The 23,773-nt window shown below is 36.4% G+C and overlaps 1 protein-coding gene across 1 annotated transcript in view; it reads left to right on the plus strand.

Moving 5' to 3' along the window:
• Positions 1-12,730, plus strand: part of KLKB1 (kallikrein B1) — a 29,583-nt gene extending 16,853 nt beyond the window's left edge. The window contains exons 11-14 of the mRNA XM_007948391.2: positions 1,829-2,004; positions 2,919-3,014; positions 11,652-11,791; positions 12,539-12,730. Of these exons, the coding sequence (XP_007946582.1) occupies positions 1,829-2,004; positions 2,919-3,014; positions 11,652-11,791; positions 12,539-12,730 (604 nt within the window). The remainder of the gene's footprint in view (positions 1-1,828; positions 2,005-2,918; positions 3,015-11,651; positions 11,792-12,538) is intronic.
• The last annotated feature ends 11,043 nt before the right edge of the window (positions 12,731-23,773 follow it).

Below are 23,773 nucleotides of genomic sequence, written 5' to 3' on the forward strand. Positions count from 1 at the left end.
ATTTTACTTTCTAGTCTATGATTCACAAATGTACTATGAAATATTAATAACAACAATAATAAAATGAAATGAGATACTTATCATCTCATTATTAGTCTTTATCTTTCAATATATAAAATATTATATAATATTTCTGTATATATATATTTCAAAACAGTACATATGGCCTGGTTTTAAAGTTTTAAAACACTTAGTCTTTGTAGTTAGACAAAATGGGGCTTGAGTCACAGCTCTGTCACTTACTAGAGGTATGACTTTGGGCAATTCCTAAAATTTCTCTTGACCTAATTTTCTTTTATGTAAACTATGAACAGTAACAGTACCTAATTCACAAGGTTGTTGGAAGATTAAATGACATACTTAAAATGCTTAAATATTACTAAAAAAATATAAGATTTGGTGGAGCTATGGTTAAGGCATTGGGCTGCTAACAAAAAGTTTGGCAGTTTGAACCCATCAGCTGCACCATGGGAGAAAGATGAGGCAGTCTGCTTCTATAAAGATTGACAGCCTTGGAATCTCTATTGAGATAGCTATGAATCATAACCAATTTGATGGCAGTGGGTTTTGGTTTTGTTATTATTATTACTACATACAATTAGAAATAATAATTTAAAAAGTATATGAAGAACTATACTAGTAGCCTCAAAGTAAGACACTTAATTTCTCTTAAAAACAAAGAAGCACAAATAGAAAAAAAAAAAAGTATTTTTATTTGAGCAAAATTCACTCTTTCCTCTGCCCTAAAAGGGCAGGACCCAGCCTTGTTACATACCAGGATTTAGAATACCAATTCCATTGCTACCGTGTAGCCTCTGATCCATGGCTACCCCATGTGTGTCTGAGTAGAACTATGTTCTTAGGGTCTTCAATGGCTGCATTTTCAGAAGTACATCAAGTTTTTCCTCCAAGATAACTCTGGTTGGATTTGAACCACCAACTTCTCAGTTAGTAGATGAGATCTTAAATGTTTGTACTATCCAGGATTTTGTATGATACCACCAAAATATAACATAGCAATGGCAAAGTTGGACAGAAAAGTCTCCTTCACAGTTGCTACAGAACAGATGGATCCTGAAGACAGCAGTGCTAAAGGGATAGTGATTAAATAAAGGAATAAAAGGCCTTGCCTGAGATGAGAAATAGTAGCTCTTTTTTCATAGATGTACCCTAATTTGGGACCAAAACTTTTCATCCTTAAAGTTTCAGAGTGTTGTGACTTTAGATGTGATCATATACATCTGTGCTCTTATTGAAAGGCAACCACTTTCCACATAATTAGTTCCTCTAGAGTTCTGTGCAAGCATGCCTTACATTACTTGTTTAATGATAATAAAAATTGCAAGATCTTTACACAAAATAGACATTACTTTGGATCATACCTTTGGATTTGCTTTGTATACATTCATATTTTGAAAAGTTAAATTCCTATACTTTTCCAAATGTAGATGGACGAATTTTAAGCAATGCTGAAGACTCCCTAACTTGAGCTGAGCATGATATTGCCATGATAAACAGCTAGACAAATCATAACAAACCACAATTTCTCTCAGAATGGATTGAGAACCATTTTGAGTGTTTCTTTGCAGTAAATATGAAAGAATTACATAAATGTATATTTTCAGTATTTTAAACCAAATCTTCGGAGAGTCAATACTGCTGCTGGTGGTCACATGACACATTGTCAGGAGAAGAAATTGTGTAGGAAAAATATATCATATGTGCCATTTCCTTCCTAGTTCTTCTTTGAAAGAGAGAGTGAAGGGAAAAGAGAACATCAAAGATCAATCTTTCTGGTTTCAAATAACTATTCATTTTTCCCTCTTAGGCTTCCTTTCTCGGATGTTTGGCGCATTTATAGTGGCATTTTAAATCTATCAGAAATAACAAAAGAAACACCTTTCTCACAAGTAAAAGAGATCATTATTCATCAACAATATAAAATCTCAGAAGGTGGTAATGATATTGCCTTAGTAAAACTTGAGTCGCCTTTGAATTATACTGGTATGTAGAATATTTATAGCTGAAATGTACTGGTTTAATTTTGCACATCAATTTGAAAGACAGTGGAAAATCTGCAGAGTTTATCTTTATTTTCAGATTGGCAATGCTGTGAGATGGGTGAAGGTTAGCAGGGAAGTTACGAGCCTGTGACTTGACACAATAGTCCTTCTATTTAAGGAGTAGGAAATTTTCTCTAGTTCCTTCAGATAGGAATACAACTCTCTATATATACATTGCTAAAATAATAGGCGCAGGAAACATTTGCCATCTGGGAAGCACTGGACTTTCTTGGACAAGATCAGCAGAATCGCCACTGCTTTGGGCTTAAGAACATTAGATAAAGAGGAAGGTAAAGTAGCCAAGAGACTGGTGCAGAAAAAATCTCTGGGAATACAATAGCATCACGATTAGAGAAGCACACAGCTCCACAGAAAGTGAATCTGCCTTGTGTCCATTAATTATTATGTAACCCTGGCAAGTTACTTCTGCTCTTTGCAACTATAATTTCCTCATCTGTAATATGGTGATGATAATTACTCCATCGTTTTGTTATAATGGCTTAGTCAGTTAACAAAATAAAGCACTTAATATAGTGCCTACAGGAGTATAGATTGCTGTTATTATTAAGAATATCATATCCTGAATAAGAGTCAAGAAACAATAATGTGGCAATGATTTTTGCAATAAATTTGGGTTCTGGGATTTTTATTTAACTCAGAAAAAATTAAGCCCAAAATGTCAAGTGCAATTGAGCTCTGTTGGTCACAAATCGTGAATCATTGACCTTAAAAGTTGAGGAGGAGAGGATTATTCTTGGTAGTACCAGAAGAAAAATCTGGGGTGAGGAAATAATGTATTTTTAAACCAATACCCACAATTTAGCTAATTAAACTCTAATTAAAATTGCCTTTCAGAATTCCAAAATCCAATATGCCTGCCTTTTGAAGATGATACAAATATAGTTTATACAAACTGTTGGATCACTGGTTGGGGCTTCACTAAGGAAAAAGGTCTGGCATTTGCTTTCTTTTTTTAACTTTTTGTTGTGATTTACAAAGCAGATTCATTTTACATTCAACAGTTCATACACATTTTGTTTTGTGACACTGGTTACATACCCCTCAGTGTAACTAACATCTTACCTCCCATTTTCTCCCTGTGATTACCCTTTCCCTGGGTCCTACTTCCCTATATATTCCTGTCTTCCTACCTTTCTCCCTGTGAAATGCTGCCTTTCTGATCTCTGATGGTTGATTTTTTTTTCTAAGGAGTGCAGTTCCCAGGTGTAGGTGTTTATCTCATAGGACTGTCTATTGTTTGTCTGAGAGTTAAGCCCCTGGGAGTGAGTTTAATTCCAGGCCTGAAGTATGACTCAGGACCATAATCTCTTTCAGACTAGTAAACCTGGTATTTTATTTTATGATTTTTAGTTTTGTTCCACACTTTTTTCCCACTCTATATAAGATCTCCGATTTTGATCTCTTTCCGAGTGCTTGGCATTGGTAGCCAGGCGCCATCTAGTTCTTCTCATCTCATCCGAAATAAGTGAGAGCCAGGACATGAATAGATACATGCTCTCCCATGTTCTTTGCAGCACTATTCAGAATGGCAAAGAAATGGAAACAACCTAAGTGCCCATTGATGGTGGAATGGATAACTGCTGGATTTTTTAAGGAATTGCCATACTGTTTTTCATTTTTTTACATTTAAGTCTTTGGTCCATTTATAGTTAGTTTTTGTGTATGGTGTGAGGTATAGATCTTGCTTCATTTTCCTTCAAAAGGATATACAGTTTCACCAACAACATTTGTTAAAGATACTATCTTGTGCCCTTTAATGGATTTTGCCTCTTTGTCAAAGATCAGCTGTCCATAAGTAGATGAATTTATTTCTGGGCTTTCAGTTCAATTCTACTGGTCTATGTGTCTGCCACTATACTAATAATAGGCTGTTTTCATTACTGTTGAGATATAGTAGGTTTTGAGATTGGGGAACATGAGACCTCTTACATAGTTCTTCTTCTTCAGTATTGCTTTCTTGTCTGAGAGCACTTTTCTCTTCATATGAAATTAGTGATTGGTTTTTCCATGTTCTTAAATAATGTTGATGGAATTTGGATCAAGATTGTACTGAATGTATAGATTGCTTTGGGTAGTATTAATATTTTCACAATGTTCAATATTCCTATCCATGAGCATGGTATGTTCTTCCATTTATTACGTCTTTTAGTTTCTTGTAGTAGTGATCTGTGGTTTTCTTTGTATAGGTCTTTTGTGTCCCTGGTAAGATTTATGCTGAAGTATTTTATCTTTTTGGTAGCTATTGTAAATGGTGAAGGAGCTCTGGTGGCGTAGTGCGTAAGGCATTTGACTGCTAACCAGAAGGTTGGTAGTTCACAGCAACTAGCCATTTCATGGAAGGAAGACTGAGCAATCTACTTCCATAAAGATTTACCTCCTCAGAAACCCAAACGGGGTGCTATGAGTCAGAATCAACTCAATGGCAGTGTTGTTGTTGTTGTTAAGTGCCATCGAGTCATCTCTAATGCATAGTGACCCTATACACAGCAGAATGAAACACTGCCCAGCCCCATGCCAGGGCCACTATCTTTGCTATATTTGATCCTGTTGTTGTACCCACTGTGTTAATCCATTTTGTTGAGGGTCTTCTCCTCCTTCGTCTACCCTCCACCTTACCAAGCATGGTCTCCTTCTCCAGGGAATAATTACTTCTTACAACATGACCAAAGTAGGTGAGATGAAGTCTGGCCATTCTTGCTTCCAAGGAGCATTCTGGCTGCACCAGCCACTCCTCAGAAGGAAGATTGGGCAATCTACTTCCATAGTGATACTGCTTCAAGAAACCCAAGGAGTGGTCACTATGAGTTGGATCTGACTCAATGGCAGTGAGGAGTGAGTTTTTTTTTTTTTTTTTTTGGTTCTCTAGTTTGTTGAATTGGTTATGCTTGTGTTGTATATATTCTCAGGGAGTATGCCATCCATTCCTATGTTCTGGAACAGCTTGAGTAGGTAGGGTGAGTGTCACCTCTTTTCAGAACCTTTGATGGAATTCTTCACTGAAGCCATCTGGGATGGGATTTTGTATGTGTGAAGGGTGGAGTGGGAGTTTATGACTTCCTCAGTTTCTTCTTTTGTTTTGGGTCTGTTCAAATTGTCTACCTTAGTCTCTGATAATTTAGGTAGGTCTTGTGTTTCTAGAAATTAATCCATTTCTTCTAGGTTTCTGAATTTGTTGGAGTAGATTTTTTCATCGTATTCTGTTATTAACATTTTTTTAAAATTTCAGTTGGTTTTGTTGTGATGTTACCCATTTCATTTATTATTCAAGTTATTTTCATCTTCTCTTTCTTTTCCTTAAATTTGCTAGTGGTTTGTAGATTTTGTTAATCTTCTTGAAGAACCAGTTTCTAGTGTTGTTGATTTTTTCTATTATGTTTCTGTTTTGTTTATTTCTGCTCTATTCTTTCCTATTTCCTTTCTTCTGGAGACTGGAGGATTCTTTTGTTGCCCTTTTTCTAATTTTTGGAGTTGTTGGATTAAGGTGTTGATTTTTGTTCTTTCTTCTTCTTTGGTGTGTGCATCAATTGCTATAAATTGACCTCTTAGTACTACTTTCACTATATCCCTAAGCTTTTGGTATTTTGTGTTTTCATTCTCATTTGTTTCTAGAAATTTTTTTATTTTACACTTTATTTCTTCTGTTAACTAATGGTTTTTGAGCAGTGTGTTATTTAGTTTTTAATGTATTTGAAATTTTCCTCCTGATCTTCCTATTGTTGATTTCTAATTTTGTAGTAATTTGAACTGACAAGATGCTTTGTAAAATTTTGTATTTTTAAATTTGTTGAGGCTTGATTTGGGGCCTAATATATGGTCTATTCTGCAGAATGATCTATGTACACTGGAAAGGAATATGTACTATGTTTTTTGTTTATATTTCTGTATATGTCTATGTGGTCAAGTTGGTTGATGGTGTTGTTGAGATCTGTGTCTTTTTTTTAGTTGTTCTGTCCTTCATCAAAAGTGATGTGTTAAAGTCTCCTCTTACTACTGTAGTATTGTCTATTTCTCCTTTCAATGCAGTTAATGTTTCCTTTATGTATTTTGGAGGTTTTTCATTAGGTGCAGAGATATTTGTGTTATGTCCTCTTGCTCTGTTGATCCTTTTAACATCATATATGTAATGCCTTTTGTTGTCCCATATGCTGAATTTTGCCTTGAAATCTATTTTATCAGAAATTAATATTGCCCCTCTTGCTCTTTTTGGTTACCATTAGTTTGACATGCTTTTTCCATCCCTTGATTTTTAATTTATATTTTCTTTGTGTATAAGGTGAGTCTCTTGTAGGCAGCCTATTGATGGGTCTTGGTTTCTTATCCAATTTGCTACTCCCTTTCCCTTGACTGGTGAATTTAATCCATTCTCATCTAGTGTAATTAATGATAGATATGAATTTACTGCTGTCATTCTTTTGTGTTTTTTGTGGTGGTGCTGATGGTTTCTTTGTTCCAGATATTTTTTTCTGTGCTGCATTCATTTTGCTGTCAAGTTTTCTTTCCCTTTTATTCATTATTGTTATAAACAAATTCTTATCTCCCTAAGTTTAGAACATTCTGTTAAATATTGACATCATCCTGACTTCTCTATAAAGAACTTTAAAATTATACCACTTATTCTCTCTTTTTGTTTTATAGTTGAAATAAGTTACAGATTTACTCCTCTGTGTCTCTACCCTCCATTTTGTAAGCTTATTTTAGATTTGAGAATTCTTTTCCTAGGTTAGTTTCTGGGTGGTGTTTTCACATCTTAATCTTAGGTTGCTTTCTTCCATAGTTGGTTTTCTCTTGGAAGGATTCCCGTTAGCATTTCTTGTACAGTTGGTCTATTTTTCACAAATTCCCTTAATTTCTGTTTGTTCACAAAGGTCCTAATTTCATCATCGAATTTGAGGGACAGTTTTGTTGGATATATAATTCTTGATTAGCAATTTTTTTCCTGTTTGGCATTTTTAAATGTTGGTCCTAAAGCAGGTCTTACATGCTAAATACATGGACAGCATCATTTTAATCAGCCTTTGTTTAAAATTGTATCCAAATTCTTGATCTTGCAATATATACATTTCCAAATATTTATTGAGTGATGCTTGAGAAGATATATTTTTTCCTGGATCTGGAAAAATGTATAAGGTAATCTTTTAAGTATCTTAATTCATTTACTTTGATTCACATAAGAACTGGGTCCATATAGGGCCTATATAGTGCACTCAAGCTAATTATGTTCACAATATTGGTGGTGTTTCCATCTTGCAATAGTATTGTTCTCATTTGATATTAATAACCAGGAGTATAGGCAGGTACATTGTCTTCCTTAATGACTAATTCCTAATCTTTATACACCTTTTGGCAATCTAATGAAAGTTATGAACCACTTCTCACATAATTATTTTAAACACATATAATAAATAGAATTATAAAGAAAATCCGTTAAATAGAATGCAGTTATAAAAATACTTAAAATATATGATATTGTAGTATATGTGCTTCTTTATTAGTATATTAAAAAGCAAATTCTAACAGGTATTCTAATAACTACATTGAGTTTGAAATGGTGGTGAGTATAAATGATATCACAACTGTAATATGAGATGAAAATATCTGTGATCTCTATTAATGGCAAAGTCATAGGTACTGACAATACTACTGTAGTTTATTGCCTACTTTCATAGTTGAAGGAAGTGTTAGACTTTAGGTGCATATTGATGAAAATAAAGATGTGTTTTTCTTTAGATCTAGGTTGATTGACTTTGTGAATTCTTTGTATAAGCTCTAGGCTAAGGACTCCTACTAATAGATATTTGAATATTTCAATTACCATTGAACTTTTCAAGAAACAGACCATTTTTCCTTTCCAAAATTATATTCCTGATAGACACAATAGATAATAATATTTGTATTATTCTTTACACAAGTAGATTTCTTGCCAAGCTCTTTCCATTTTTCCTGGTTGAGTCCCTATCCAACTAATTCAGATTTTTCCAATTTTTTAATGCATTTTATTGAAATATAATTTATGTACAGTGAAATACACAAAACTAAAATGACATGGATCAATGATTTTTTTTTTTTTTTTTTTTTTTTTTTGCAGCTTTCCCTCCCCTCCTACCCCTGGCAGCCAACAAAGAAAGTTTCCCTCCATACCTTTCCTTGACCCTCCACAACAACAAACTAATACTATATTTATCCTTCTGTGATTGAGTTATTTCACTCAGCGTAATGTCCTCCAAGTTCATCCATATTATTCAGGTGCAGACTCTATATTATTCTTTAGGGCTGCATAGAATTCCATTTTGTGTATATACCATAGTTTGGTCATCCACTCTTCTGCTGAGGGCATGTAGGTTGTTTCCATCTTTTTGCTATTGTAAATAGTGTTGTGATGAACATGAGTGTGCATATATCTGTTCCTATCCTGGCTCTCACCTCTCTTGGATAAATACTTAGTAACAGGACTGCTGGGTCAAATGGTATCTCCAATTGCAGCTTTCTAAGGAATCACCATATTACTTTCCACAGTGGTTGCATCACTTCACAGTCCCACCAGCAGTGTATGAGAGTCCCAACTTCTCCACATCCCTGCCAATTTATTGTCTTCTGTCTTGTTGAACCTTGCCATCAGTGCTGGGATGAGATAGTATCTCATTGTTGTTTTGATTTACATCTCTCTGATGGCCAACGTTATGAACATCTCTTCATGTATTAGCTGGCCACCGGAATATCTTCCTTGGTGAAGTCTCTATTCATGTCTTCTGCCCATTTTTCAATTGGATTGCTAATTCCCTTGGTCTTGAGGCATTGAAGTTTTCTATAAATCTTAGAGATAAGCCCCTAGACAGATATGTAATTATCAGCAAATATGAATTTGTTGCTGTCATTTTTGTTTTATGCTTTTTCATGGTGTCAATTTCTTTGTTCCATAAAGTTTTCTATGCTGAGCTCATTTTGTTTATGAATCGTGTTATCACTTCCTTCATTGCCATTGTTTTAGTACTTGCTGAATATTTATGCTGGTCTTTTTTTTTTTTTTTTTTTGATGTGAAAGTTTATTATTTTTCTTTGAGGTTACCCTGTGATTTATAGGTTTCTTCCCAAGTTTAGAACAGTCTGTTCTATATTGTAGTTGTCTTCACTTCCTTACCATCTAGAAGTTCTGTAATGACACAGTTTATTCCCTCTTTTTGGTTTGTAGATGTCCTCATTTGTCAATCGATGTCTCTGGTTCCCTGTTTACAATCTCATAGGCTCATTCACTTTGGATACTTCCATAGCTGGTTTGGTTTCTGGGTTATATGATCATGTGTATTATATGATCATGTGTGTTAATGGTCAGTTTTTGTTGGTTGTTGTTGCTTCTCTGTCCAAAGGACAAATTTTGGGTTTTAACAAATTCCCTTAATTTAACAAATTCCTTTAATTTCTGTCTCTCTGGAAATGTCCTAATTTCACCATTGTATTTGAGGGACTATTTTGCTGGATACATAATTCTTTGTTGGAAATATTTCTCTGTCAGTGTTTTATATATACCCATCCAATTGTCTTCTTGACTGCATGGTTTCTTTTGAGAAATCTGAGCTTAGTCTTTTTGGTTGCCCCTTGTAGGTAACTTTTCATTTTTCCTCTGCTGCCCTCATGATTTTTTCTTTGTCTTTGGTTTTGATAAGTTTGATGATGATATGTCTGGGTGATTTTCTTTTGGAGTCTATCCTGTTTGGGGTTTGTTGGATTTCCTGAATGGATATATTTTCATCTTTCATCATACCAGGAAAATTCTCTTCCAACAAATCTTTGACAAATTTCTCTGTGGTTTTACTTGTGTCTTCCTGTTCTGTAATTCCAATTACATGTAGGTATTCCTTTTGATGAATCTTACGCTTTCTTCAGTTTGTTTTAATATTTTTTCTGATTTATCCATTTTCAAAGAAGTGTTAAGGTATTTGCCTTTAATCTCCCTAATTCTATCTTCCATTGATTCAATTCTGTTCCTTTGCCCATTCAATGTCTTATCTATTTCTGAAAATTTAGTATTAATCTACTTGATTTCTGTGTGTAGATTTTGTATCATTTCAAATTTTTCATTTATTTTGTCGTTTTGTTCTTGTATTGTCTTTTGAAATTGTTCTAGGATTTTATCTGTGTTTTCCTTGATCTGTCTCTCAATTAGTTGAAGATACCTAAATGTAATTATTTTGAATTTCTTATCAGAGATTTCCAATGCTGCATCTTCCTCAGGGATGTGTTTTGGGTCTGCATCCCAGTCCTTTGTTTCTCCTAGTTTATCTTGCTTCTTTGTGTGGACTGTGATGTTCTGTTGTCTCCAAAGCATTGTGACGTTTCTGTGTTTATATTTAATTGGTGATTGTATGCTGGAATGACTTGCCCACAATTTTTGTTTTCTTTATTTTGTTTGTATGTTATCTGTGCAAGCAGGATACTGTGCTGTGATCCTCTATTCACTAGTTGACAGCACTTATGTACTTACCACCTGTCTCCTTTTCTGTTGTCAGCCTCTCATATGTCCCTAACAACCTTGGCAAACAGAGCCAAGGTTCTTAGTCTTATTGTCTTTGGTTTTGGTCATTTTGACTTATTCTTAGGTCCTGTTTTTGTTCAGATTTTTCCACTACTTGGTGCCTAATCCATTTCTGTATACTTCCTTTCAAAACTTGGGGCTCCAGGATTATCTTCTGTATCTCTGTCTATTGGTTTTTCTTTTCTTTGTTGAAGAGGGTCTGTGTCACTTGTCTGTCTATTTCTCCATCTTACAGGAAGTTCCAGATTTTTCAAATTTTTGACTAGTGCTTTGAGACAGGAAGAAATTAAAAGTAATTTTAAAAAACAGAGTAAACTCCCAACATAAAACCAAGGACTACCTGGACACTGGTGATCAGTAAATTATTTGTCAATAAATAGTTCTTCATGAACAACATTCACTTTTATTCCTTGAAGAACACTCCTCTTTGACAGAGGTTTCAGGACTTTTCAGAAGTAATATATTTTTAAATTATTATTTTGAATATCTCAAAAACTAAACTCACTGCCATCGAGTTGGCTCCAACTCATGGTGACCCCTCCTTGGGTTTCTGAGGCAGTATCACTACAGAAGTAGATTGCTCAACCTTCCTTCTGAAGAGTGGATGGTGAGTTTGAATCTCCAGCCTCCTGGTTAGCAGTCAAATGTCTTAGACACTATGCCACCAGAAATCCCCCTAAAAGGTGAAAACCTCCAGCCTTTATAATTATAGGTAATAAATATGAGAAGGAATTTCTGAGGGACTTATATTGAGACTAGAGGATAGAAGAGAATATCAAAGAAAAAATCTTATCATCCTGGGATGCTGGCCTAGTCCTAATAGTGCAACAGACGACAATATATGGCTTTCTCTCTCTTGTGGGTGAGTGTGTATGTGTGTGTGTGTGTGTGTGTAAGTCTACCCTCTCAGTGTTCACTATTTCTTTTTATACAAAGATAGGACCTTAATGGAAAGGCCATTGTTGCTTTAAATTTTGATTCTTATTTCCATATTTACTGTTATTTCCTTCCTTTGAAGTTGTATGATTTTCATTTCATAGGTAAAATCCAAAGTACTCTGCAAAAGGCAAATATTCCTTTGGTAACAAATGAGGAATGCCAGACAAGATACAGAGATTATGAAATAACCAAACAAATGATCTGTGCTGGCTATAAGGAAGGGGGAACCGATGCTTGTAAGGTAATGTATTCAATTATGAAAAATACACATAATAGGTTTTTTTAGAATAGTCACCTCAAAATAAGTTTTCTAATAATATGTTTCATTATAGTTGTAAAGTAATTCAGAGCCAAAATTATCGGACAATTTCATAAATAACCTTTAACAAATGGAATATGTATGTATGCCATAATATCTGTGAAGGCATGCTGCATGTAAGGAGGGACAATTGTACACACTGTAATGGTACTAAAATATAAAAATATTAGATTTCCTTGACACTGGGATGAAGGTGTCAAAATTTCTTTATTGAATTTACTTTAGAATAGAAGAGGGAGTAAACATAAAATGAAAATTTATACCACTGAATCAGATTGTTTCCATCACATCCAATAGCTAGTTGAGGCTCAGGTTACCTGTAGAATTTTAAGAAATTATATGTATGTATGTGTATGAGAAGGAGCTCTGGTGGTGTAGGGCTTAAGGCATTTGACTGCTAACCAGAAGGCTGGTAGTTCAAACCCACCAGCCACTCCTTGGAAGGAAGATTGGGCAATCTATTTCCACAGAGATATTGTCTCAGAAACCCAAGGAGGGGTCACTATGAATTGGATCTGACTCCACAGCGGTGATTGAGTGAATATGAGTGATGTGCATGAGGGAGAGAGAGTGAACAGATTTTTACAGTCAATCACTTAATAACTATTCATTTGAATCACATCTGTCATAACTTTTCATCATTTTATTTTTTCACTCACTGTGATACAGGGAGATTCAGGTGGTCCCTTAGTCTGTAAACATGAAGGAAAGTGGCATTTGGTGGGCATCACCAGTTGGGGTGAAGGCTGTGCCCGCAGGGAACAACCAGGTGTCTACACCAAAGTGGCTGAGTATGTGGACTGGATTTTAGAAAAAACACAAGACGGTGGTGGACACTCTATGATGAAGTCACCAGCATGAAGAGGTTGTGTAGTGGTGGTGGTGGTGAAGCGCCCACTTGGTAGCACTAGTTTTTCAAACCTGAGTTCAATTCAAGTACTGAGGCTTGGTGTCTTCATGTGAAAAATGTGGAGAGTGATGTCTACCTCACATCCTTGTCATAAAGCTAATATGAGACAACGTATACATAGCTGCTGTGGTCAATGTGCCAGATGTGCTTTCAGCATTCAATAACTGAGAACTAATAATGGGAAATAACAACTGAAGACTCTCTCCACAATTATTTGTTATGAAATAAAATGGCAACAGAACATGAGTAGAAGAATGTTTTCCTCTGGCTGTGAAGCACAGCTGAGGATGAGTGACTTCAAAGTCTACCATGGTGCCTGGGAACATTCTAACCTTGCTGCTGCCGCTGGAACTGAATATTGTTTTGAAGATAATAATTGCTTCCCTCTTCCTCACTTCCCTGGTCATTAAATACTACTATTGCCTGCCAGAACTTAGGGTGACACAACCGGTAAACCTGGGTTCAGTACTACTAAGTGGAAGGGAAGAAGCATATGTAAATACACTTTTACAAGGAAGATAAAAGTTACTTGACTCTGAGATAATAGTGTATCTTTTCATTGCAGCCTTCCTTCTCTGTTATCAGAGCACCTACACAAAGCTCCAGGTGGAGTGTACAGGGAAAACTTGTGGGCCGCAATTGTCTGGTTGTAGCTGCCTGTGACAGGTTCATTTCATGGGCTTTGCAGAGGGCCAGACATCTGCTTTGTAAAGGGAAGTAGTGCTTGGGATTCAGTGGTTACTGGGTTCTGCAAGAATAATTCAAGAAGTGTTGTTAGGTATGAAGTATTTAATAAAATTGTATTGTAAATTCAAGGTAATAGGAGATAGCTGTGGATTGGGCAATAAAACTCTTATGCAACACAAATGCCAAACTTGCCATTGGTTACCACAACTAATACCAGGTAGCTTGGCTCAGTGCACTGAAGCTTACTAACAATTACAGAAATCTGATAATTTGCAAAATATTACTTAAGTTGAATACAAAAACATTGTTGCTGTTGTTGTTATGTGCCGTCGAGTCAGACTCGACTCATAGAGACCCCTCCTTGGGTTTCGGAGGCTGTATCACCACAGAAGTAGATTGCCCAACCTTCCTTCCAAGGAGTGACTGGTGGGTTTGAACTGCCAGCCTTCTGGTTAGCCGTCAAGTGCCTTAGGCACTACGCTACCAGAGCTCCTGAAATACAAAAATAGAAAAGTATAATTTTCTAAAGGATGTTGAGTTTTTCTTCCATACTGAGACACACAAAAAGGTTAAAAGAACTAAACATAGAAGGAGCTGAAGGAAAACCAGGGGGCTGGAGTAATTCATTAGAAAACTAAATAATTAAGAGTTTACTCTAGAAATAAGGGGCTTTTCATAAAGTCTGGTTGTATTGATAAAATCAAAACCAAACCAAACCTTCAACTTTTACCTTTGCTTGCACTAAAGGAATTGAAGATAGTATTTTGTTCACTATCTTGTGGATGTTCTTTTAAATTAAAAGGAAGAAAAGTGGTTTGTAATGACACTCTATCTCAGTTTATGTTGTTGTTGCTAGGTGCCGTCCAGTTGGCTCTGACTCATAGCAACCCTCTGTACAACAGAACGAAACACTGCCTGTTCCTGTGCCAGCTTCCCAGCCCTTGCTATACCTGAGCCCATCATTGCAGTCACTGTGTCAATCCATCTCATTGAGGGTCTTCTCCTTCTTCACTGACCTCCACTTTACCAAGCATGATATCTTTCTCCAAGGAATGGTTCTTTCTGACAACATGAGCAAAGTAGATGAGACAACGTCTGACCATTCTCACTTCCAAGAAGCATGCTGGCTGTACTTCTTCCAGGACATATTTGTTAGTTATTCTGGCAGTCCATGGTACTTTCAATATTCTTTGCCAACACCACAATTCAAAAGCATCAACTCTTCTTTGGTCTTCCTTGTTCATTGTCCAGCTCTCACACACATATGAGGCGATTGAAAATACCGTGGCTTACGTTAGGCATACCTTAGTCTTCATTGAGGCATCTTTGCTCTTCAGCACTTGAAAGAGGTCTTTTGCAGCAGATCTGCCAAGGGCAGTACACCATCTGATGTCTTGACTGCTGCTCCCTTTGGTGTTCATTTTGGAAAGAAGTAATACGAAATTTCTAACAACTTCAATCCTTTTTCTGTTTATTGTGATGCTGCTTATTGGTCCAGCTGTGAGGCTTTTCATTTTCTTCATGTTGAGAAGTAATTCATACTGCAGACTGTAGTCTTTAATCTTCATCAGTAAGTGCTTCAAGTATCCTCACTTTCAGCAAGCAAAGTTGTGTCATCTACATATTACACACTGTTAATGATTATTCCTGATGCCACATTCTTCTTCATATAATCCAGCTTCTCTGACTATTTGCTCAGCATATAGGTTTTGAATAAGTATGATGAAAGGATGCAACCCTGACGCACTCCCTTTCTGATTTTAAACCATGCAGTATCCCCTTGTTCTGTCCAGCCTCCTGGTCTATGTACAGGTTCCTGATAAGCACAATCAAGTGTTCTGGAATTCCCATTCTTCTCAATGTTATCTATAATATGCTATGATCCACACAATCAAAGGCTTTTGCATATGTCAATAAAACATAAGTAAACATCTTTCTGGTATTTGCTTTCAGCCAAGATCCATCTGATATCAGCTAGGATATCCCTTGTTCCACGTCCTCTTCTGAATCCAACTTGTGTTTCTGGAAATTTTGTGTCAATATACTGCTGCCACCATTTTTGAATTGTCTTTAGTAAGATTTTACTTGCCTGTGATATTAATGATATTGTTTATAACTTCCACATTCTGTGGGATCACCTCTTTTTGGGATGGGTACAAATTTAGATCTCTTCCAGTAAGTTGGCCAGGTAGCTTTCTTCCAAATTTCTTGGCTTAGACAAGTGAGTGTCTCCAGAGTAGCATCCATTTGTTGAAACTTCTCAGTGGGTATTCCGTCAATTCCTGGAGCCTTGTTCTTTGTCAATTCCTTCAGTGCAGCTTTGACTTCTTCCTTTAATATCATTGGCTCTTTATCATATGCCACCTCCTGAAATGGATAAACATTGACCCATTCTTTTTGGTACAGTGACTGTGTATTCCTTCCATCTTCTTCTGATGTTCTTTTGACTCTGTATTCCTTCCATCATTCACCATGTTGCCCATAGAATCCTTCAATATTGCAACTGGAGGCTTAAATTTTTTCCTCAGTTTTTTCAGCTTGAAAAGTACTGACCATGTTCTTCCCTTTTTGTTTGCTAACTCCAGGTCTTTGCACATTTCATTACAATAATTGATTTTGTCTTCTCAAGCTACTCTTTTAAATCTTCTGTTCAGCTCTTTTATTTTGTCATTTGCTCCATATGCTTTAGCTACTCTCTGTTCAAGGGCAAGTTTCAGTTTTTCTTCTGACATCCATTTTTGTCTTTTCTTCCTTTCCTGTCTTTTTAATGACCTTTTGCTTTCTTCACGGATGATGTTCTTGATGTCATCCCACAATTCCTCTGGTTTTCGGTCATTGGTGTTCAATGTATCAAATCTATTCTTTAGATGGTCTCTAAATTCAGGAGGGATGTAACCAAAGTCATATTTTGGCTCTCATGGATTTTTTTAAATTGTTTTCCCCTTCAACTTGATCTTGTATATGAGCAACTGATGTCAGCTCCTGGACTCATTTTGGCTGAAAATATTGAGCTTCTCCATTGCCTCTTTCCACAGATGTAGTCAATCTGCTTCCTCTGTACTTCATCTTGTGAAGTCCCCATGTATAGCTGTCATTTGAGTGATTGAAAAAAGGTTTTTGCAATGAATAAGTCGTTGGTCTTGCAAAATTCTATCATGCAATCTCCAGTGTCGTTTATATCACCAAGGCCATATTTTCCAGCTACCAGTGATTCTTCTTTGTTTCTAACTTTTGTTTTCCAATCACCAGTGATAATCAACACATCTTGATTGCATGTTTTGTCAATCTCAGGCTGCAAAAGTTGGTAAAAATGTTCAGTTTTCTCATCTTTGACTTTGGGGATTTGTGCATAAATTTGAATAATAGTAGTATTAACTGGTCTTACTTGTAGGTGTATGGATATTATCCTATTACTGACACTATTGTACTTCGGAATAGAGCATGAAACATTCTTTGTGACAATGAATGCCACATCATTCTTCAATTTGTCATTCCTGACATAGTAGATCTATGATTGTCTGATTCAAAATGGCCCAAATCAGTCCATTTCAGCTAATTGATGCCTAAGATATTCAGCTTTATGCATTCCACTTCATTTTTGACAACTCCAGTTTTCCTAGCTTCATATTTTGTACATTCCATGTTCTGATTATTAATGGATGTTTACAGCTGTTTCTTTCCATTTTGAGTCATGCCACATCAACAAATGGAGGTCCTGCAAGCTTTACTCCATCCACATCATTAAGGTCTGCTCTACTCTTAGGATATAGCTCTTCCTCAGTTGTATTTTGAGTACCTTCTGACCTGATGGGCTCATCTTCCGGCACAATATCAGACCATGTTTCAGGGCTATTCATAAAGTTTTCCAGTAATAAATCAGACAGTGTTTCAGTGCTATTAATAAGGTTTTCACTGGCCAATTCTTTGAGAATTGGGTGGCCCCTTCCTTCTGAGTCTGTCTTGTTTGGAAGCTCTACTGAAATCTCTCCACCATGTGTGACCCTGCTGGCATTTGAAATACTAGTGGCATAGTCTTGAGCCTTACAGCAGCCCACAAGCCACCACAGTACAACAAACTGACAGATGAGTGGTGGATCTCAGTTTATAGTGTTGATAATTCTAAAGGGTAATTGAATAGGACTTTGGATTGCTTGCAGAGTAAACACTTGGGCTTTTGTTTGTCAGAGAGTGACCTACTTTGGGCAAAACTGGAAGGAGAGTTTTGAATTCTCCAAAAGTATAAGTTATTACTTTAGTTATTACCAGTGGAATAGTTATTACTCACCATGTCTTCATATATAGTGGTGAGTAGAGGAGTCTTTCACATGTAACAGTCTCATGTACCTGAGATAAGTGTAAGAGGCTAAGAAAGTGAGAAGTTAGATTAACTTCACCCTCACAAGGAAGAGACACACCAGGAAGTCACGGGTCATCAGTAAGAAAGAGAAGTGGAAGTTGCAACCCAGGCTAGCACTGCTCTTGCTGTGTGATAAATATATGCATACTTATGATATGTACATGGTATGTACAGCACATGTACACACATCTAATACAAGGTTAGCCAAGGGCACATCCATCTGTCTCATTCTTTACAAACTGAGGTGTCAGAAATCTCTAAAGTTATTTTATTTTAGTTGTTTATGTCTATCTACTCCACTAAACTGCAAGCAACCCCAAAGGAGAGCTCTGTTTCATTTTGTAGACACATAAATGCAAGTGTGCATTCAGTAAATGTCTAATTAATAAATACCTTTTTTTATAATTATTATAAAGATGAGTCAATGGAAGTTCAACAAGCTAAACTTACTAGTTTGGGATCATTGGCAAGGACAGAGCTGAGACTCAAGCTTTGCATTCAAATCTCAGTTTACTACCTTTTGGCCCATGTTATGCTATCTCATACTACAAGAAAGATAAAAGATGATAGGAGAATTTATAACTATTATTTGTTATTTTCCTCATTAGCTAAGGCAGTCTTCCTCAACAGGTAGTGATTTTGCCCCCCAAATAACCACCCTAGAGTCTATGGGTGGTGCAGTTTTTGCACTCGAGAGTTAACCCAAAGGTTGGTGGTTCATATCTACCCAGAATTGTTTCAGAAGAAAGACCAAGTAATCTTCTTCCAAAAAATCAGCCATTGAAAACCCTACAGAGCATGGTCCTATTCTCCTCTGACATATATAGGGTTTCTAGGGATTGGAATTGACTTGGCCACTCACCCAATTTAACTACCAACCCAGGGGACATTTGGTAGTGTCTAGAGATATTATTTTTCATTGTCACAAATAGGGGGAAGGTACTACTGGCGTCTAGTGGTGTTAAAGTTACAAGGAGGAAGCATCTTTTGACCTCCTCTAAGCACACAAGAGTAAGACAGAATCACCATCAGGAGCCCAAGACCTATTCCTATGAGGGCAGACATGCTGTCACGCTCCAGCCCTCTTACCAACCTTGATACCAACTGTCCCTCCCATGGCACCCACTGCTTCTTTGTAGGGTTTGACAATTTGCTGTAGTGGTCACACAGAACTCACAGATTATGGAGTTTATTAGGAAAGCAACAGGCTATAATTCAAGTTCAGGAACATGATCAGGTTACAGTTCTTCAATCAGGATAGTCTCCTCTCTGCTGCACACTTAGACATGCCTCTTTGGCCCTTGGCCTCTTGGCCTGGCCTCTGCCTCTGTAGGCCAGGAACTTTTGCCGCTCTGCCTCTTGCCTCTTGCTTCCAATGCTGCCATCTCTCAGCTGCATTATTCTCTCAGGTGGGCATCTCTCTCAGCCAGGCATCTCTCTCATCCAGGTGTCTGTCTCATCTGGCAGTGAGATTCCCCCTCTGCCTCTAAGAGGGCTCATTTTAATCCTGGCAGAGTGGCAAAAGTAACCAATTCCAACATCAGAATTTTAAACACCTGAAGGAGAGTGAACTTTCTCAGCAGATTACTTCATTCTGCACCAATAAAAATACTCCAGGTGGATGACTTTAACAATTAGGAGTTTAAAAGAAGCTACTCAGTTACTCATGGCAAATTCCAACACAGAGTTAATTGTCAGTCTTATAGGGAGAAATTACTACCAGCTGCCCAGACAAATTGACAGATATTTACATGGTCCCACCCAGTACTCCGGTGGGAGTTACAAAGACTATGGCTAGAAAAGCCATGTTATGCAATTCACTACATCGCAAGTGGGTAGAGGCCAGGATGCTACTAAATACTTGAAAACGCCTAGGACATCCCCATACATTAAAGAGTTATCTAGAACAAAATGTTAATGGTGCTGAGATTGAAAAAAAAAAAAATTATCTAAGGTCAGTATATATCAAAGAACTATGGAAACAATTAGTCCAATGGACCAATGGACCACAGGAACCTCAGCCTACCCAACTCTGAGGCCAGAACTAGTGGTGCCTGACTACCAATGCCAACCAGTTGGCAAAAGATCAAAATTGGAGATCCTGGTAGAGTAGAAGTAAAAAATGTGGAGCAAAATTAAAAAACACAAAGAAGACCAGGATTATTGGTTGGATAGAGGCTGGTAAAATTTGTGAAACTATGGCCCTGGGATACCCTTTGGGCATGGAATTGAACCCAGTCTTGTGGGTTAGCTCTGAGCTAAACAATAGACAGGACTATGAGCTGAACAACTACATTAAGAAGATACACTCAGAACAGTCAACCATGGGAAATCAAAAGGGCAGCATTTGTGCAGGGAGAAATCTAGGTAAGCAAGAACACATAGGGAAGAAGGGCACAAAAGAAGGGGTAACCACAAGGAGGAGGTGGAGGGAGAGCTGTTACATTGTAGGGATTGTGATTAGTGTTGCAAAACAAAATGTGTATGAATTATTGAATGGAAAATGAATATGCTTTGTAAAATTGCACCCCAATCATAATAAAAAGTTAAAAAATAACCTTATAAAGAAAAGGAGCCATCTATTTCAGGGGCAGCAAGAAAAGTGGCACATGCCTTTTCTCAAAGCAATTCTTGCTGAGAGAGAAAATAGCTCTAAGAGATAGGAAAATTGATGTGGCTGAAAGTGAGAAGAGGATATCAATTAGCAGTGTGCCTAGAAGGTCTTCCTTGACACTACGCCAGACAAGTTTAGCAACAACGTGTCTAACGTATCTCTCAATGAACCTAACTTCTGACTTGCACATAGGCCTCTGTAGAGCACTTCTGAATTCTTCCTAAAATTTTATCTAGTGAATCCTCATTCTTGTCAAGCTTCGCAAACATTTCATTTCACTCGTATAAAAAACAAACAAACAAACAAAAAACCTTTACCTTGAGATAAAACATAGTCAACACCAGAATTCTAAATTAGAATGGCATTAGTTGAAGAGCTGGTAGAATACCCAACATGAAATTTGAAAGGAAGATCTATTTACTTTCAAAGATTCCATGAAATAGATTCTTACTCCACTTTTCCTTAAATAGACATGCATATTTGGAATCTTTATATTATTCAAAGGCTTTAATGGTCTTCCTAATTGGCTAAAAATTAATTGGAAAAAATTATTTGGCTTTCCAGTGAAGCATTTCTCTCATTTAGAGTCTTTCTGTTTCTCTCAATAGGCCTTGAGAGTTCTCATTATTTTCTTCAGGATAAAGATGAGGTTTCATGGAACAAACAATACAAGAATGTACGGACCTTATATAATCTCACCTATCAGTTTTCCAGGAAAATCTTTCTTGGCATTAATTTGCCATTCTGTATTTAGACTTCATAAAAGACATTGCATCATAAATATGTGCTCTTTGTTTAGCTGGAATGTACTTAATTTTAAATGGGAAACTCAAGACAGCAACAAAGAACGGTTCATGCCAAGATAGGTCATAGTACATCGGCAATAGATCAAATAAAAATATCTGAATAATCGCTTCCAGATAAAACATCACAATAGTTCCTTAGAACTTTACATAATGACCTCTTATAAGCTCAAATCCCCCTTCACATTTTCTTGAAGGAAGAAATCACTGGCTTCCCTCTTCTTTCCCTAAGCTTTCCAATCAGTTTACAAGCTTCAAATTTGCCTTTATTTTGCTAATGGTTCTCTCATGGTCTTCTTGAGTGGGTTTTTCTTTCCCCTCATAGTTCCCTTTCTGGAGGAATTTTTAAAGTGCAGCCCAGTGTTTGTAATTTCGAGTCTTAATTTAGGCATTTGGCCACTAGGGAATATGTATCTTATACCTTCAGAAAACATTTAGATAGAAGTGTGTGGAAATGTACTTATGATAGATACTAAATAATAGTGGCTTCCAGCGTCCACAAAGATTGAAAATACTGAAAGTCAACTGCTGACATTTTCTAGGTTCACAGATAACACTTACATTAACAAATTTACCTAGAATAAAGTACAATATTTCTTTTGGCACATATAACTTCAGCAAAATTTCTAACTAGGGCAAACTTGAAATTTCATTCCTTTCCTGATATTCTGAATTATTAATTTTTAAAAATTATTGTTCTATTTATAAACCTAAGATTATAGTTTGCTTTGCTTTCAAAAAGTATACCTTCTATAAACCATAAAATTATCTTTCCTTAAAATTTCCTTAAATCAGAAATATTAAAAGGCATTTTTAAAATTAATTAATTAATTGTTTTTATGTTTAGTGGGGACTGCGTAAAAATCCTTAGAGCTAGTTATTATGTACCTTTATAAATGCATAGTCTGAAACCTAGAAATAAAGCAACTGGGTCAGAGACTCATAGGTAGCTGGTTTACAGTGCAGCAAATGGTTTTCTGCTAAATTAAACTAGTTACTAATGAGTTAATTCTGACTCACAGTGATTGCATGTGTGTCAGAGTAGAATTGTGCTCCATAATATTTTCAATGGCTGATTTTTGTTGAAGTAGATCACCAGTCCTTTCTTCTGAGATGTCTCTGGGTAGACTCGAACTTCCAACATTTTGATTATCAGTCAAGTTGATTAATAGTTTATACTACACAGGGACTCCTCTGCTCAATTACATTACTAGTAATCTGCTACCATTGAGTCAGGTCTGACTCATAGTGACCCCTCCTTGGGTTTCTGAGGTAGTATGACTAAGGAAGTAGATTGCCCAACCTTCCTTCCGGGGAGTGGGGATTTGAACCACCAGCCTTCTGGTTAGCAGTCAAGTGCCTTATTTGACATGGGTTCCAGAGGACATGTAGTATCATGCATTTCATGGAGCATTAATTAGCCTTTCAAGGTCAGTTGGCAGATTTTTAACAGAAATATAAGTAGGTGAAACCCAGAAAAATATTTCACGTGTTTTCCTCTCAATATACCTGAGAAAATCTTCTCACAGGAAAGCATTCTCCAGGACAAGGTCCTCTATCCTTCAGGGAATTGACTTACTGTTTTTCATTGTTATTAATTGACATTCCATTGTCAATTAATAGCTAGAGGTGGCACTTCCTAGCTCTCTATTTTTGTCTCAGTGCATTGAGATCTAAAGCATATTATGAGATCCCTCCCTGCTGCTTATGTTTCCATTATAAAAATTTTTATTTATGGTTTCAGTTTGCAAAAGTAGAATAAAAAAAAAGCCTTGGCTGTTTAGAACTAACCATATCTGCATGGGTCTCTGAGGAGGTAACATTCCTCTATGAATGGAGAAGAATAGGGCTCTTGTGGTCTGTCTTTACTTTCCATCTGGCTCTCCAAACCACGACAGCTGAAGGTTCTTTCCTCTGAAATACTGTGCATCAATAAATCCATTCAACTCCCCTTGTTTAATTTTCAGACTCTGAGACTTTATTCAGGCTAGGATTAATGATTAACAATTGATGAAAGTGTTGTTAAGTGCGATTTCTGCTACCAGGAATGCTAAATGTGAGTTTGCCCAACTGTTAAGGCACACAGATAAATTCAAGATCACTGGCTGTTTGTGTCCTTGTATGAACACACAATAAAATAAAACAAAACCACTAAGTAAATATGTATTGAAAAAACAACCCTCTTAATGTATGATTTTGATGTGCAGATTATTTAAGGAATTTCTCACACATGCTGTGAAAAAGCATACTGGCATATTGTTACATAACATTGGGAACCAAAAAAAGTAAATATTAACGTTAAGAGATCATTATCCAAGCTCATTTAGAGGAGGATGAAGGCCATTTTGGAAGAAGAAAATCGTCCTCATTAAGAATTCCAGCTGCAAATACTGAAACAAATTATTTTCAGGTATGGTTTCAAAATTATTGTTTAAGGTTTCTCTCAAAGTGCTTTTTTTTATTTTGGTTTTTGTGGTTGTTGTTACTTGTTTCTCTTTTAATTTTACTTGCTAGTGTTAACTAATACAAGAGA

The sequence above is a fragment of the Orycteropus afer genome, unplaced genomic scaffold, assembly GCF_000298275.1.
Source record: "Orycteropus afer afer isolate SDZICR_OR568_19922 unplaced genomic scaffold, OryAfe1.0 scaffold00215, whole genome shotgun sequence".
Lineage (NCBI taxonomy): Eukaryota > Metazoa > Chordata > Mammalia > Tubulidentata > Orycteropodidae > Orycteropus > Orycteropus afer.